Genomic DNA, 14,060 nt, shown 5'->3' with positions numbered 1-14,060 from the left:
GACTCCTGTTTTATTTTCACTAACCAACACACACACACACACACACACACACACACACACACACACCGCACGAACAACTCAGCCCCTGTTCCCCACACCCTGAGATGTCAGAGGGATAGTCAAGGTGATGAAGGTAGTTGGAGGGGTCCCGTGGTGGGCTGGGAGGGCACTCAGGAGTGTAGTCGGGGGGATGGGGAAGGCAGTCAGGGTGGGTAGTATTGTTGGAGGTTGTCGGAGGTGGGAAGGGTAGTTGGGGTGGCCCCTGTGGGCTCAGGAAGGTAGTCGGGAGGGTTGGGGTGGTAGTCAGTGTAGAAACACACTCTGGGAGGCTTCTTAGTTAAACAAAACTAACTTTATTTACGTGTGAGCTTCCTTGGCTGCTTGTATCCAGCCAGCCCCTCATACAGTCATCTTTTTCTCAGAAACCCTTCCCTAGAATTTATTCCCCCGTGCTAGCCACACATTGGCTGAACAAATCATGTGACCCCTACTTAGTTGAACTGATCTTAAAGTGACAGTCATCACAGTCAGGGTGTGTGGAGGGTAGCTGGAGGGTGGCGGGTAGTTGGAGGTCCCATGGAGGTCTGGGAGGGTAGTCAGAGGGTGGGAGATGGTAGTCAGTGGTTGGTGGGTAGTCGGATGGAGGGAGGAGTGGTAGTCGGGGATGGGGAGGGTAGTCAGGTGGGTGGGGGGTAGTTGAGGCATCCCGGGGTTGGGGGGAAGGGTCAGTAATATAGTTACCCAGGAGTTAGAAGTGGTTTTAATTCTTCTAAACTTTCCTGGAAAAGTATTACTGTAAGGCAGTTGGAACCATCTGAAGCCTGCAATTTAAATTGGAGTATCAGATAGTTCCCAGTGTAGGGCAATTGCCCAAAGCATCTTTGGGATACACCACCCCCCCACCCCCTCCCCACCCCATGTCCTGGTTATGACACCCTGGAGATTGGAAGTTGTGGGTCAGTATATTATCACAAACGTTTTAAATTCGCTATCTAGGGCCACACAGTTCATTGAAACTCATTATCTAGAATACCTGTTACTTTTGTATGTGGTTTCATGATGGGCCTTTTCAATGTTAAAGGTGTCACATTGTGTTTCACACAACAGACACAATCTTATCTTGAGAATCAATTGCAATGAGATTGTACATCTGGCCACCTGAATTCTAAAAATCACTTAAAAGTCTTTGCCAATTTTATCAATTGCCTTTTTTTCTCCCTGTAACTGAAATTTCTAATCTCAAAATATTGAGCATTCGAGAAAAAGTTTATCTAGAAGAGGTTTTAAAGGTATCGTGTAATTCCTTTCCAGCACTTCCAGTTGTCCTGCTAACCAACAGGGCCTAAAGCCTTGATGATTTCAGTACTTTGATATTTTTTCTGCTGCTGCTCACTTTAGGTGGTTTCTTAGTCACAAAGAAGATGCTGGATATGTTTAAACGACCCATTGATCCCCCAGAGTATAATTTTCTGTACCTGCTGCCTGGTGGGGCTTTTGTTGGAGGTTATGCAGTTGCATTGGACAATGATTATTCTATTGAACAGGTAAGACACTTCTGTGAACTGAATCTGTAAATCTGCTACTCAAAGCCAGGTCTATTTTCTTTGTCTTTTTTTATTTGGGTGCTATGTTTGCAAACTTTATTCAACTATATCTTGTAGTCTTGAGGGTGAGCAACGTTAGTACCAGATAATAGAATACTTAATATCAGAAACAACAATAAGTTGTATTTATATGAACAGGAGTAGACCGTTCAGCCTATGAGCCTGTTCCACCATTCAGTGACATCATAGCTAACCTGTACCTAGTTCCATATATGCACCTTTTCTCCATCCCTTAATACTTTTTGTTAACAGAAATTCATCAATCTCAACTTTAAAATGACCAGTTGACCCAACGTCATTTGCAGTTTAAGGAAGAGAGTTTCAAACTTCGACCACCCACTGTATGTAGAATTGTTTCATAATTTCAGTCCTGAAAGGCCTGTCTCTAATTTTTGGATTATATTCCGTAGCCCTAGATTCCCCGATAATTGGACATAATTTCTCTGTATCTACCTGATCAGTTCCTTAATCTCAGAAACTTCAATCAAATTACCGTTTAATCTTCTAAATTCCAAGGAATACTATTCTAGTTTGTGTAATCTCTCCTTGTAATTCAACCTTGGGAGTCCAGGTATCATTCTGGTATATCAAGTTGCTCTCCCTGCAAGGCCATTATGGCCTTCCAAAGGTGTGGTGCCCAGAACTGCTCACAGTACTCCGAGTGTGGCCTATCCAGGGCTTTGTGTAGCTGAAACATGACATCTATTGCCTGTGTTCTAGTCCCCTACACGTAAAGGCCAGCATTTCACCAGACTTCTTGATTATTTTCTGTACCTTGATACTTAGGAACATAGGAGCAGGAGTAAGCCATTCAGTCCATCGAGCCTGCTCCACTATTCAATGCAATTGTGCTGATCATCCACTTCAATACTTTTTTCTCACACTATTCATATGTCCCTTTACATCAATGACATTTAGAAATCTGCCAATCTCTACTTTAAACTACTCAATGACTGAACTTCCACAACCCTCTGGGGTAGAGAATTCCAAAGATTCACAACCCTCTGACTAAAGAAATTCTCCTCATCTCAGTCCTAAGTGGCTTCGCCCTTATTTTGAAATTGTGTCCCCGGTTCTAGGCTCCCAAACTAGGGGAAACATCATATCTGCATCTACCTTGTCTATTCCTTTAAGTATTTGTAGGTTTCAATGAGATCACCTCTCATTCTTTGAAACTCTAGAGAATACAGGCTCAATTTCCCCAATCTCTCTTCATAGGACAGTCTTGCCATCCCAGGAACAAGTCTGGTGTACCTTCGTTGCACTCCCTCTATGGCAATACTATCCTTCCGAAGGTAGGGGGACCAAAACTGCATACAGTACTCCAGGTGCGGCCTGACCAAGATTCTATACAATTGAAGCAACACTTTTCTACTCCTGTACACAAATCCTCTTGTGGTAAAGGCCAACATACCATTAGCCTTCCTAATTGCCTGCTGCACCTGCACGTTAGTTTTCAGTGACTTATTGATGAGGATACCCAGATCCCTTTGTACATCTACACTTTCTAATCTCTTACTATTTAAGAAATACTCTGCACATCTGTTCCTCCTACCAAAGTGGATAACCTCATATTTTCCACATTATATTCCATCTACCATGTTCTTACCCACTCACTAAGTTTGTCCAAATCCTCTTGAAGCTGCTTTGCATCTTCCTCGCAACACACATTCCCACCTAGTTTTGTGTCATCCACGAACTTGGAAATATTACATTTGGTCCCCACATCCGAATCATTGATATATATTGTGAACAGCTGGGGCTCGAGTACTGATCCCTGCCAGCGTGAGACTGACCCATTTATTCCTACTCTGTTTTCTGCCTGTCAGCCAACCGTTATTCCATGCCAGCATATTACTTCCTATCTCATGTGCTTTAATTTTGCTAACTAACCTCCTGTGGGGAACTTTATCAAAAGCCTTCTGAAAACCCAAGTACACCACCTCCACCGACTCCCCTTTATCAATTTTGTTAGTAACATCCTCAAAAAAACTCGAACAGATTTGTCAAACTTGATTTCCCATTCATAAATCCATGTTGCCTATGCCCAATCAGATCATTATAATCCAAGTGTCCATTTATCATATCCTTTATGATAGATTCTAGCATTTTACCTACTACTGATGTAAGGCTGCAGAGTATGCATAATTGGGTCTTTTTCAGATTGGCAGGATGTGACAAGTGGAGTCCCACAGGGGTCTGTGCTGGGGCCTCAACTTTTTATGATTTACATCAATGACTTAGATGAGGGGAACAAAGACATGGTGGCTAAATTTGCAGCTGACACAAAGATAAGTAGGAAAGTATGTTGTGAAGAGGATACGATGGGGTTGCAGATGGATATAGATAGATTGAGTGAGTGGGCAAAGATCTGGCAAATGGAGTTTAATGTGGGAAAATTTGAAGTTGTTCGCTTTGGCAGGAAAAACAAAAAAGCGGATTATTACTTAAATGGAGAACGGCTGCATAATTCTGAGGTGCAGAGAGATCTAGGTGTTCTAGTACATGAGTCACAAAAAGTTAGTATGCAGGTACAGCAAGTAATTAAGAAGGCTAATGGAATGCTATCCTTTATCAAGAGAGGGGCTGACCATAAAATTAAGGATGTTATGCTTCAGTTATACAGGACATTGGTAAGACCGTACCTCGAATACTGTGTTCAGTTTTGGTCTCCTTATTTAAGGAAGGATGTAAATGCATTGGAGGCGGTTCAGAGGAGGTTTACTAGATTGATGCCTAGAATGAATGGGTTGTCTTATGAGGAAAGGCTAGACAGACTGCACTTGTTTTCACTGGAGTTTAGAAGAGTGAGGGGTGATTTGATTGAAGTATACAAGATCCTGAACGGCCTTGACAAGGTGGACGTCAAAAGGATGTTTCTTCTTGTGGGTGAGTCCAGAACCAGGGGGCACTGTTTTAAAATTAGGGGTCTCCCTTTTAGGATAGAGATGAGGAGAATTTTTTTCCCTCAGAGAGTTGTGCAACTTTGGAACTCTCTGCCTCGGAAGGTGGTGGAGGCAGGGTCATTGAATAAGGCAGAGGTAGATAGATTGGCAAGAGAATCAAAGGTTATCAGGGTTAGATTGGAATGTGGAATTTGAAATACAAGAAGATCAGCCATGATCTTATTGAATGGCGGAACAGGCTTGAAGGGCTGAATGGTTTATCCTGTTCCTATTTCTTATGTTCTTATGTCTGTAGTTCCCTGCTTTCTCTCTCCCTCCATTCTTAAATAGTGGGGTGACATTTGCCACCTTCCAATCTGCAGAAACCATTCCAGAATCTATAGAATTTTGGAAGATGATCACTAATGCATCCACTATCTCCATAATTACATCCTTCAACAGCCTGGGATGTAGGTTATAAGGTCCTGTGAACTTATCAACCTCAGTCCCATTAATTTCTCTAATACAACTTTTTTACTAATACTAATTTCCTCAATTCCTCATTCTCCCTAGTCTCTTGGATCTCTAATTCTGGGAGATTTCTTGTACCTTCCTCAGTGAAAACAGACACAAAGTAATCATTTAGCTTCTCTGTCATTTATCTATTCGGCATTATGAATTTTCCTGACTCTGCCTGTAATGGACCCACATTTGGCTTAACCAAATGTTTTTACATACCTATAGAAGCTTTTACAGTCCGTTTTTTATGTTTTATGCTAGTTTACATTCATATTTTATTCTCACTTCCTTTATCAGTTCCTTGGTCCTCCTTTGCTGTATTCTAAAATCCTCCCAATCCTCAGTTTTACTACAATTTCTGGCAACATTATAGGCCTTTTCTTTTAATCTTATACAACCCTTAACTTCCTTTGTTGGCCATAGTTGACTGACTTTTCTTTTTGATGTTTTTGTACCTCGAAGAATGTGTAATTAGTGTAAACAATTCTTTAAAGACTATCCATTGCCTGTGTACTGTCATACTTTTAATGTATTTCCCCAATCCACCTCAGCCACTTTGATGCTCATACTTTCATAATTTCCTTTATTCGACTTTAACACTCTGGCTTCAGATTGAACTACCTAACTTTCAAACAGAATGTAAAATTCTATCCCATTATGATTACTCATCCTTAAAAGGTTATTTTACAACAAGATTATTAATTAGCCCTTTTTCGTTACATAATACTAGTTCTAAAATAGCCTGTTCCTCAACATACTGCTCTAGAAAACCATCCCTAACACGCCCCAGAAACTCGTCTTTCACAGCATTAGTACTCATTACGTTTACCCAGCCTATATGCAGATTGAAATCACCCATGATTACTGTGTTATCTATGCTACATGCTTCTCTAATCTCCTGATTAATGCCATGGCTCACATTACCACTGCTGTTTGGTGGCCTATAAACAATGCCTACCAATGTTTGCTGCCCCTTGCTGTCTTTAGCTATACCCAAACAGATTCCACATTTTGTTCTTCTAATCTGATATCCTCCCTTACTAATATACTGATCCCATCCTTTATTATCAGCACAACACCACCTCATTTTCCTTTTTGAATGTCCTTCCTAAATGTCGAATAACCTTGAATATTTAGTTCCCAGTCTTGGTCCCCTACAGCCATGTTTCTGTAACAGTAATTATTTATTCTGTTTGTGCCTTTAATGATCTATGTACATGAATCCCTAAGTCTCCTTGGCCCTCCACAATTTCTAGCTTTTGACCATTCATTGAAATTCATTTTCCAGTTTTGCCCATTTCACTCAGTCTATTAATATTCCTTTGTATGTCAATTCGCCTATCTTGCTGTTATCAGCAAACTTGAATATAGGAACATAGGAGCAGGAGTAGGCCATTCAGCCCCTTGAGCCTACTCTGCCATTCAACTAGATCAAGGCTGATCATCTACCCCCACACCAGTTTCCCACGCTATCCCCATGTCCCTTGATCTCATTAGTATCTTGAAATCTGTTGATCTCTGTCTGGAACATACACAATGACTGAGTTTCCATAGAATCTGGTTAGAAAATTCCAAAGTCTACTCTCTGAGTGAAGAAATTCCTCCTTACCTCAGTCCTAAATGGCCAGCCCCTTATTTTGAGACTGTGTCCCCTGCTTCTAGACCCTCAGCCAGGGGAAACATCCTTTCTGCATCGACTCTGTCGAGCCCTGTAAAAATTTTTTATGCTTCAATGAGATCACTGCTCATTCTTCTAAAATCTAGCAAATACAGGCTAAACTCCTCAATCTCTCCTCATAGGATGATCCCATCATCCCAGGGATTAGTCTGGTGAACTCCTGCTGCACTCCCTCTATGGCAAGTATCCCCTTCCTTACGTAAGGCAACCAAAAGTGTATACACTACTCCAGATGCGGTCTAACCAAAGTTCTGTACAATTGCAGCAAGATATCTTTACTCCTGTACTCAAATCCTCTTGCGATTTTCAAGGTGTTCAGTCCTATCCTTAATTGTAGACTCTAGTAATTTCCTGACAATAGGTGTTAGGCTAGCTGTCCTATAATTCCCGGGTTTCCCTCTCTCATCTTTCTTAAATAGTGGACTGGCCTGTGCAATTTTCCAATCTAAAGGACTGGGTTCTGAATGAAGAGAACCTTTGAAGATCATAATTAGGATGCATGCAATGTTCTCATGTACTTTCTTTAATCCCTAGGATGAATTTTCAACAGTTTTGCCCATTTGTCACTCTTTAGTTTAATTATTTTCTTTGTTACTGTAACTTTGTTGATATCAATTTTGATAAGCCCCTTTCTCTGATTCAATATTAGTTTCCTTATTTTGTCTGGAATGCTGAACTCTTCCTCTGTTGTAAATACTGGCGCAAAGCAGCTATTTTTCTTGACTGCTATTTCCTTATTTCCACTTATAATATCACCATTATAGTTTTTAAGAGGCCCACATTGCTCTTAATCACCCTCTTTTATTACAATTGTAAGTGCTTTGGGTTGATTTTGCTATCCCTTGCGAGTTTCTTTTCATTTTCTGTTTTTGTAGCTATATCTGTTTTGTCACTGTTGGCTCTACTTTATATCTTTCCCATTTACCAAGAACTGTGCTTTTTTGGCATTATTGTATACTTTATCTTTTACTTATACGTTGTCTCTTACCTTTTTAGTCATTGGCAGTTTTTTTTTAACAAATTGGCCTCTTGCCCTTTAGGGTATAAACTGGTTCGGTATCACATTGAATTCTTTTTTGAACACCTCTGATTGATGTCCTTATTTTACCTATTAACAGATTTGCTCCATTTACTGTGGATAACCTGTCACGTTGCACTGAAGTTAGCCTTACCTAAATCCAGAGTGTTAATAGTTGTTTTGCATTTTTCCTTTTCAAGCATAATGTTGAATTCAATCATTTTATGATTGTGATTAGGTAAATGTTCACACACCATGCATCTATTAATCAATCAAAGGGAGTGATTGAAGCAACTAGAATAGATCCATTTTAGGAAAAGCTAGACAAACATATGAAGGAGAAGGGAATAGAGAGTAAAAATGGTAGATTTAGATGAGAAAATATGGAAAGAGCTCAAGTGGAGCATAGATACCAGCATGGGCAGGTTGGGTCAAATGGCTTGTTTCTGTCCCGTATATTGTATGTCATCCTACGTAATTAATCATGATAAAATCTAATATGGCCTTCCCCCTTGTCGGTTCTAGACCATAATGTTGCATTACCCGACTACTCTTCCCCCACCCCTCAACCACTTCCCGAGTACACCCCCACAGCCTGAACACCAATGGAATCCCCTTAACCTATCACGGGACCTCCGACTATACCTCAACCCACCAACTGCCAAACCCTCCCTGCCACCCCCTGCCAACCCCTCCACAAGACCCCAACTACAGCTGCTCAAAGTGGCTGGACCTTTAAGTTTACTTGCTTTATGGCAACTTGTGCTGTAAAAAAGGGGCGTGCCTTCCTTTACCTCCAATGCTGCGGAACAGAAGGGCATGGAAATCCGCTGCATTACATCCAGCCTGAGTTGGAAGGTCGGGCGAGATGGAATGGCTGGATTTCCAGGTAAGGAACTATGAGTGGAGTGGCAATCCGACTCAATCGCCACTCCACCGGAAGTTACAGGACATTATGTCTAAGCAAAATCATCAGTTAATGCTGAACTATGACCAGCTTTATGCTGGTGGACTGGTAGTGCTGAAACTCATTTCAAGCAGGACTCTCCAGTAACTGGTTAGACATGAATGTTGTCCACCATTTCTGACCAATATTCCGCCCTCAACAGCACTGTTAAGAACAGATTAATCGGCTATTCAGTTCATTGCTGTTGATAGGATTGTGTGCCAAACAGCTGCGTTTTTGCTTTAATAGCAACAGCCACTGCATTTCAAAGCAATCCCTTGTATCTGAAACATTTCAGATATTTGAGCAGTCAGAGTGGACATTTTCAATAATTCCAGCATTCATGAAAAGAAGGGGACATAACCTGTGCCAAAAGTATGTTGAGGCAGGTTGGTTGGGTTGGGGGGGGTGCGGCGTGGGTGGAGGGGGACACATCATTGGGAATAATGATTGATGATGTAGAGCGACAGCATTTTGGTCTTCCTATTTCAGTTATTTGCACCCCATGGAAACATGAACCATCTTTAAAATTTGAATTAATTAATTTACATATTTCTTAAATGCTGATTTCATCTGGGTTTTCTAAATTACAGTTTATCCACCAACGAAGCAGCAAGACCTTTACACTTTACAGCTGCCAGACTGTTTGCATCTTCCAGTGCCCTTCCAAACAGTCAGTCTCCAGAGGTAACGGCTGTCAACGACTGTCTCCCGGTCGTCAGTGTCAGTGTCCGCTACCTTCATATCTCGTTTGCAGGTATTGTTGTAGCAGAAGTATGGATGATCAGGAGGCTGTGACCCAGTGACCAATTCGTCAATACAGAAGGTCTTTGGGTGTATGGCTGTCATCCATCGGATGAGCATGGTTGAATCACCATAGATGCCATTGGTCTAGCAATGAGTGTTTACTGATGGAATTAGCACGTTCCAGGAATTGGTGACCTTATCCTGCCAAGAGCTGCCGAAAATAGCGAAGGTGGAAACGGTTCAGCCTTTTCTCCTGCCTAGCATATGTTGTCCAGGACTCCCCACTGTAGAGGAGTGCGCTGAAGATGCAGGCTTGGTTGGTTCACAGTTTGGTGTTCTCAGTCAGGTCGCTGCTGTTCCACACTTTTACTCAGCTTGGGCATAATCACTGCAGCTTTTGCAATGTGTGTGTTGATTTCAGCATCAAGTGACAGATTGCTGGTGATTGTGGAGCCGAGATATGTGAAGCTATAAACAACCTCCAGCATCACATTGTCAATGCTGACAGATGGCAGTATGGCAACATCTGGCTCATGACATTTGTCTTCCTGATGCTGATGCTCAAACCAAACTCTTTGCCAGTGTGAGAGAGTCTGTCCATTTGCTGCTAAAGATGTTCCTCAATTTGGAATGTTAGTGCGGCATCGTCAACAAAGAGCTACTCTGATGAGGACTAGGTGCATCTTTGTCTTGAATCTCAGACGAGCAAAGCTTTTCATCAGTTCTGGTATGTAAGTAGACATCGTCTTTAGAGGACCTGAAGGCATCTGACAGCAGCTGTGAGAAGAATATGTTAAAGAATGTTGGTGCCAGAGCACGACCCTGTTTGACCCCACTGCAGATCTCAGAAGGTTCAGAAGTTGCCCGGTCATAGCTGACCTTACCCATCATGTTGTTGTGGAAAGAGATCACATTGAGCAGCTTTGGCAGGCAGACGATTTTCTCCAGCAGCTTAAATAAACCACCTCTGCTCACATGGTGAACTGCCTTGGTGAGACTGATAAGGGCAATATATAGTGATTTCCTTTATTCATGGCATATCTGTTGCAGCTGCCGGACTGAGAAGATCATGTGAATTGTAGATCTTCCAGTTCTGAAACCATACTGGGATTGGGGATAGATGTGTTCAGCCAAGGACTGCAGTCTGACGAGGCCAACCCGGGCAAATTCCTTTCCCACAATGCTCAGCAGGGGGATGCTTCAATAGTTGTTGCACTCGCTGTGGTTGCCCTTGTTCTTGTACAGGGTCACAATCTTGGCATCATGCATATCCTGGGCCACTTTCCCATCATGCCTCATGTGTTCTTGGACATTAGAATTACCACAGAGATGTGTGGGAACAAAACTGCACAGGTTGGATTGGTTCAATGGATATCTAATTTATTGTTCCTTATAATTCAGAACAAGCTCTTCAATTACATCAGATACTCCAATATATGTACAGATATATACTTACTACCACCTGCTTGGTTGGTCTTCCAGTAGTGGAGTAGGTCTATGACAGTAGGTGACCAGCCTACTGTCACTTCCTGCTTGCCTGCAGACCTGATATCATCTTCTATATGTACTAACACCTGCTCAACTGGTCTTCCAGTGATAGAGTAGTCTCATGACAGTAGGTGACCAGCCTGCTGTCGCTTCCTGGTGTCAATGCCTTGTTGGTTTCTTCTCCAAGGGCAGGATTTTACGTTCATCAAGCAGGCACATGCCTGACCCAATCAGGCGTTAAATCCTGGCCCAAGTGTTCTTCTTGTGGGGAGGGCAGCTTGTATAAGGTCTTTGTTGCGTTATCACATTAAGTTCATCAACCTCACCTTTTTGCCATCTCAGCAGTTTCTACACATGGGCAGGGGCTTCTCAAGACCACAGTAACACAATCGATTTTCTCAAGACCACAGTAACACAATCGATTTTCTCAAGACCCGGTAACACAATCAACTGTCTGTCATTGTTTGGCCAAGCCTAGCAATTCAGCAATGTCCATCTGTTTATGTATCAAGAGTTCCACCTGCAATCTGCTGAGGCCCGTTGATTTATGATCAGTTTTGAATGATTCATAAGTTTGCTGAATACACTGGCCTCCGACACTCTCCCTCCAGTAGAGATAGAAAAGCTCATGCGGAGGCTGCAGGAGTGTTGGTTTCCCATGCTTGATGAGTTCAGGTAGCAGAGCAACAGCACCTGAACAGCAACTTGCCCATGGCAAGCGAGTCAATAGCTTTGCTAAGCTCCTACACTATGGGTTCGATATCCTGCTCTGCCATGACAGGCATGTTTTCTATGGTGTTTAGAGCTTCCTTGGTGATAGTGTTCTCCCTGGAGTCCAACTTAAGGCAGTGTTCCACACAGCTTTCCCACTATTGCTGTTGCTGATGACCTCCCCTGCCTTAGTTTTCAGTGGAGCCATTTTCTTTACTGATGGACCTGTTGCCTTTTTGATCCCTTCACACAGGTCCCTGACATTCCCTGTGTCAAGCAGCATCTGGATATTCTGACAGAGTTGTTACCAATGGTCATTAGCATCCAGCAGTCTGTTGGAATTTACTTGGAACAGCTCTTAGTACATTCAAAGTTTTCTCCCTTAGACCTCCCTTGTAATTAATGAGAATGGACAGCCTGCCTTCAATGACAGGTTCCATTACAGTGGCATTAGCCTCAAACCAGTCTGCATTTTTCTGCTGTTGCTTTCCATATGTTGAGAGTGTGGTATTGTAGATGATGCCCCCAAGTGTGTTCCATTTCACTTCTTCATTCTGTGTGGGAATGTCGGACAGCATCTGTTCAATTGACTCATGGAACTGTTGGTTTTTATCTGGGTAGGCAGTATGGCTGATGTTGATATGAGGATGGTATTTCTGATTTGAACAAGGTTTGCGGTGAGGCAGTGGCAGAATGGTATTGTCACTGGACTAATAATCCGGAGACCCAGGGTAATCCTCCAGGGACCCAGGTTCGAATCCCACCAAGGCAGATGGCAAAATTTGAATCCAACAAAAATCTGGAGTTAAAAATCCACAAAACCATTGCTGATTGTCATAACAACCCGTCCGGTTCACTAATGTCCTTTAGGGAAAGAAATCTACTGTCCTTACCTGGTCTGCTGTGACTCCGGACCCACAGCAATGTGGTTGATTCTTAAATGCCCTCTGAACAAGGGCAATTAGGTATGGGGCAATAAATGCTAGCCTGCAACGCCCACATCCCATGAACGAATAAAAAAAAAGTTTACATCTGGTGCACACCAAGGAGTGACCTCTGTCACAGTCAACACTGTGGTAACTCATTTTGAGTACAAACCTGTTTCCATCTGTTTCAGATGAAGTTACATTGTTTCATAGTTTGCCATTGTGAGATTTGAACTCTTGATCTTGGGGTTACAAGCCCAGTACCATAACCACTTGGCTATTTAGGCCAAGCATCAACACTGTGGTAACTGTGTGTGTTGTGAATGATGCTCAAAGAGGCATGTCTGGTGATGATCTGATTCAGCTAGTGCCAATGACCTAATCTTGGATGTCTCCAGGACATCTTGTGGCATGGTTTGTTCTAAAAGAAGGTGTTAGTTATATAAAGCTCAAGTAGTTAGTTATATAAAGCTCAAGTAGTCTCTGGCCATTCTCATTTATCCTTCCCAGGCCATGATGTCTGAGGCAGGAGAGCCATGCCTCAAGGACCTCATCCACTCTTCCATTGATAATCCTCAGTAGGTAAAGATGTTCTGCAGGCTCTCTCCGATAGTGGGAGGGGCCATTGGATACGATTAAGACTTGGTAATTTTGCTGATAGTTGTGTCAAGCTCCTTGTAGAACTGGTCTTTCTCCTCTGTAGTAGAGCACAGTGTTGGAGCATAGATACTCATGAGGTTAACTGGCCCTGATTTGAGTTGAGGAGTGGATGAAGTGAACATGTTCAGAACCATTTGCGGGGATTCTGTCAGCGAGAGTAGTGAGTTCCTTACAGCGAAGCTACACCTTGCCCATGCATTTCCTCTGAACTCTTTCCTTGCCAGATGAACGTGTAATGTTTTTCTTTCAGTGATCTGCTCTTGGCAAGCCTCGTCCCTTGTAGGGAGGCTGTGTCGTTGTATCAAGTTCCATGTTGATCACAGCTGTCTTGCACATGTTATCAACCAGCTGCAAGTCGTTTGTCAGTCGCGTGCACATGGTCCTGACGTTCCAGCTTGACAATGGAGAGTTGGCATCTTTTTTCTTTTTGTTTGTTTTGCTTGTTTGCCTGATGCGTTGGATTCCATCCAGTTGTTGAGCGGAGACTCTAAGCTCCAAGCACCTATTGAAACAGATGGACTATGGCAGGTCAGCACCTTACTAGTCATGGACTGCCAGACAGGAGGTAAGCAATGGCTTTCTAATGGGATACGATGGCCCCTCCCACTATCGGAGAGAGCCTGCAGCACCCATTCTTTACACCAATCGAGTTGGTATTATCATTTATAACTGCTGTCCCCTGTATTGTTTTAACACTGTGTAGCAAAATTGGAGTGTCCTCTCCAGGGGCTATTTATGGAAACACTGGGCTGCCCAAACATCAAGATCTCCCTCTCGACATCCTCAGTCGAGTCCAAAGGAACGCAAAGCACTACGTTTGACATCGGCATGCTTGCAGGAGTTGCTGGAAAGATGACATATTTAGACATTAGTCCACC

At 42.7% G+C, this 14,060-nt stretch overlaps 1 protein-coding gene across 1 annotated transcript in view; it reads left to right on the top strand.

The window, feature by feature from the left end:
- LOC121275728 (NAD(P) transhydrogenase, mitochondrial-like) overlaps nucleotides 1-14,060 on the top strand; it is a 180,883-nt gene that overhangs the window by 97,590 nt on the left and 69,233 nt on the right. Inside the window, 6 exon segments of the mRNA XM_041183320.1 lie at nucleotides 1,399-1,544; nucleotides 7,905-7,942; nucleotides 9,244-9,424; nucleotides 10,643-10,750; nucleotides 11,850-11,957; nucleotides 13,654-13,747. Coding sequence (XP_041039254.1) covers nucleotides 1,399-1,544; nucleotides 7,905-7,942; nucleotides 9,244-9,424; nucleotides 10,643-10,750; nucleotides 11,850-11,957; nucleotides 13,654-13,747 — 675 coding nt within the window.

The sequence above is a fragment of the Carcharodon carcharias genome, chromosome 1 (genome assembly GCF_017639515.1).
Source record: "Carcharodon carcharias isolate sCarCar2 chromosome 1, sCarCar2.pri, whole genome shotgun sequence".
Taxonomy (NCBI): domain Eukaryota; kingdom Metazoa; phylum Chordata; class Chondrichthyes; order Lamniformes; family Lamnidae; genus Carcharodon; species Carcharodon carcharias.
This window is presented reverse-complemented; position numbering and strand designations above follow the sequence as displayed.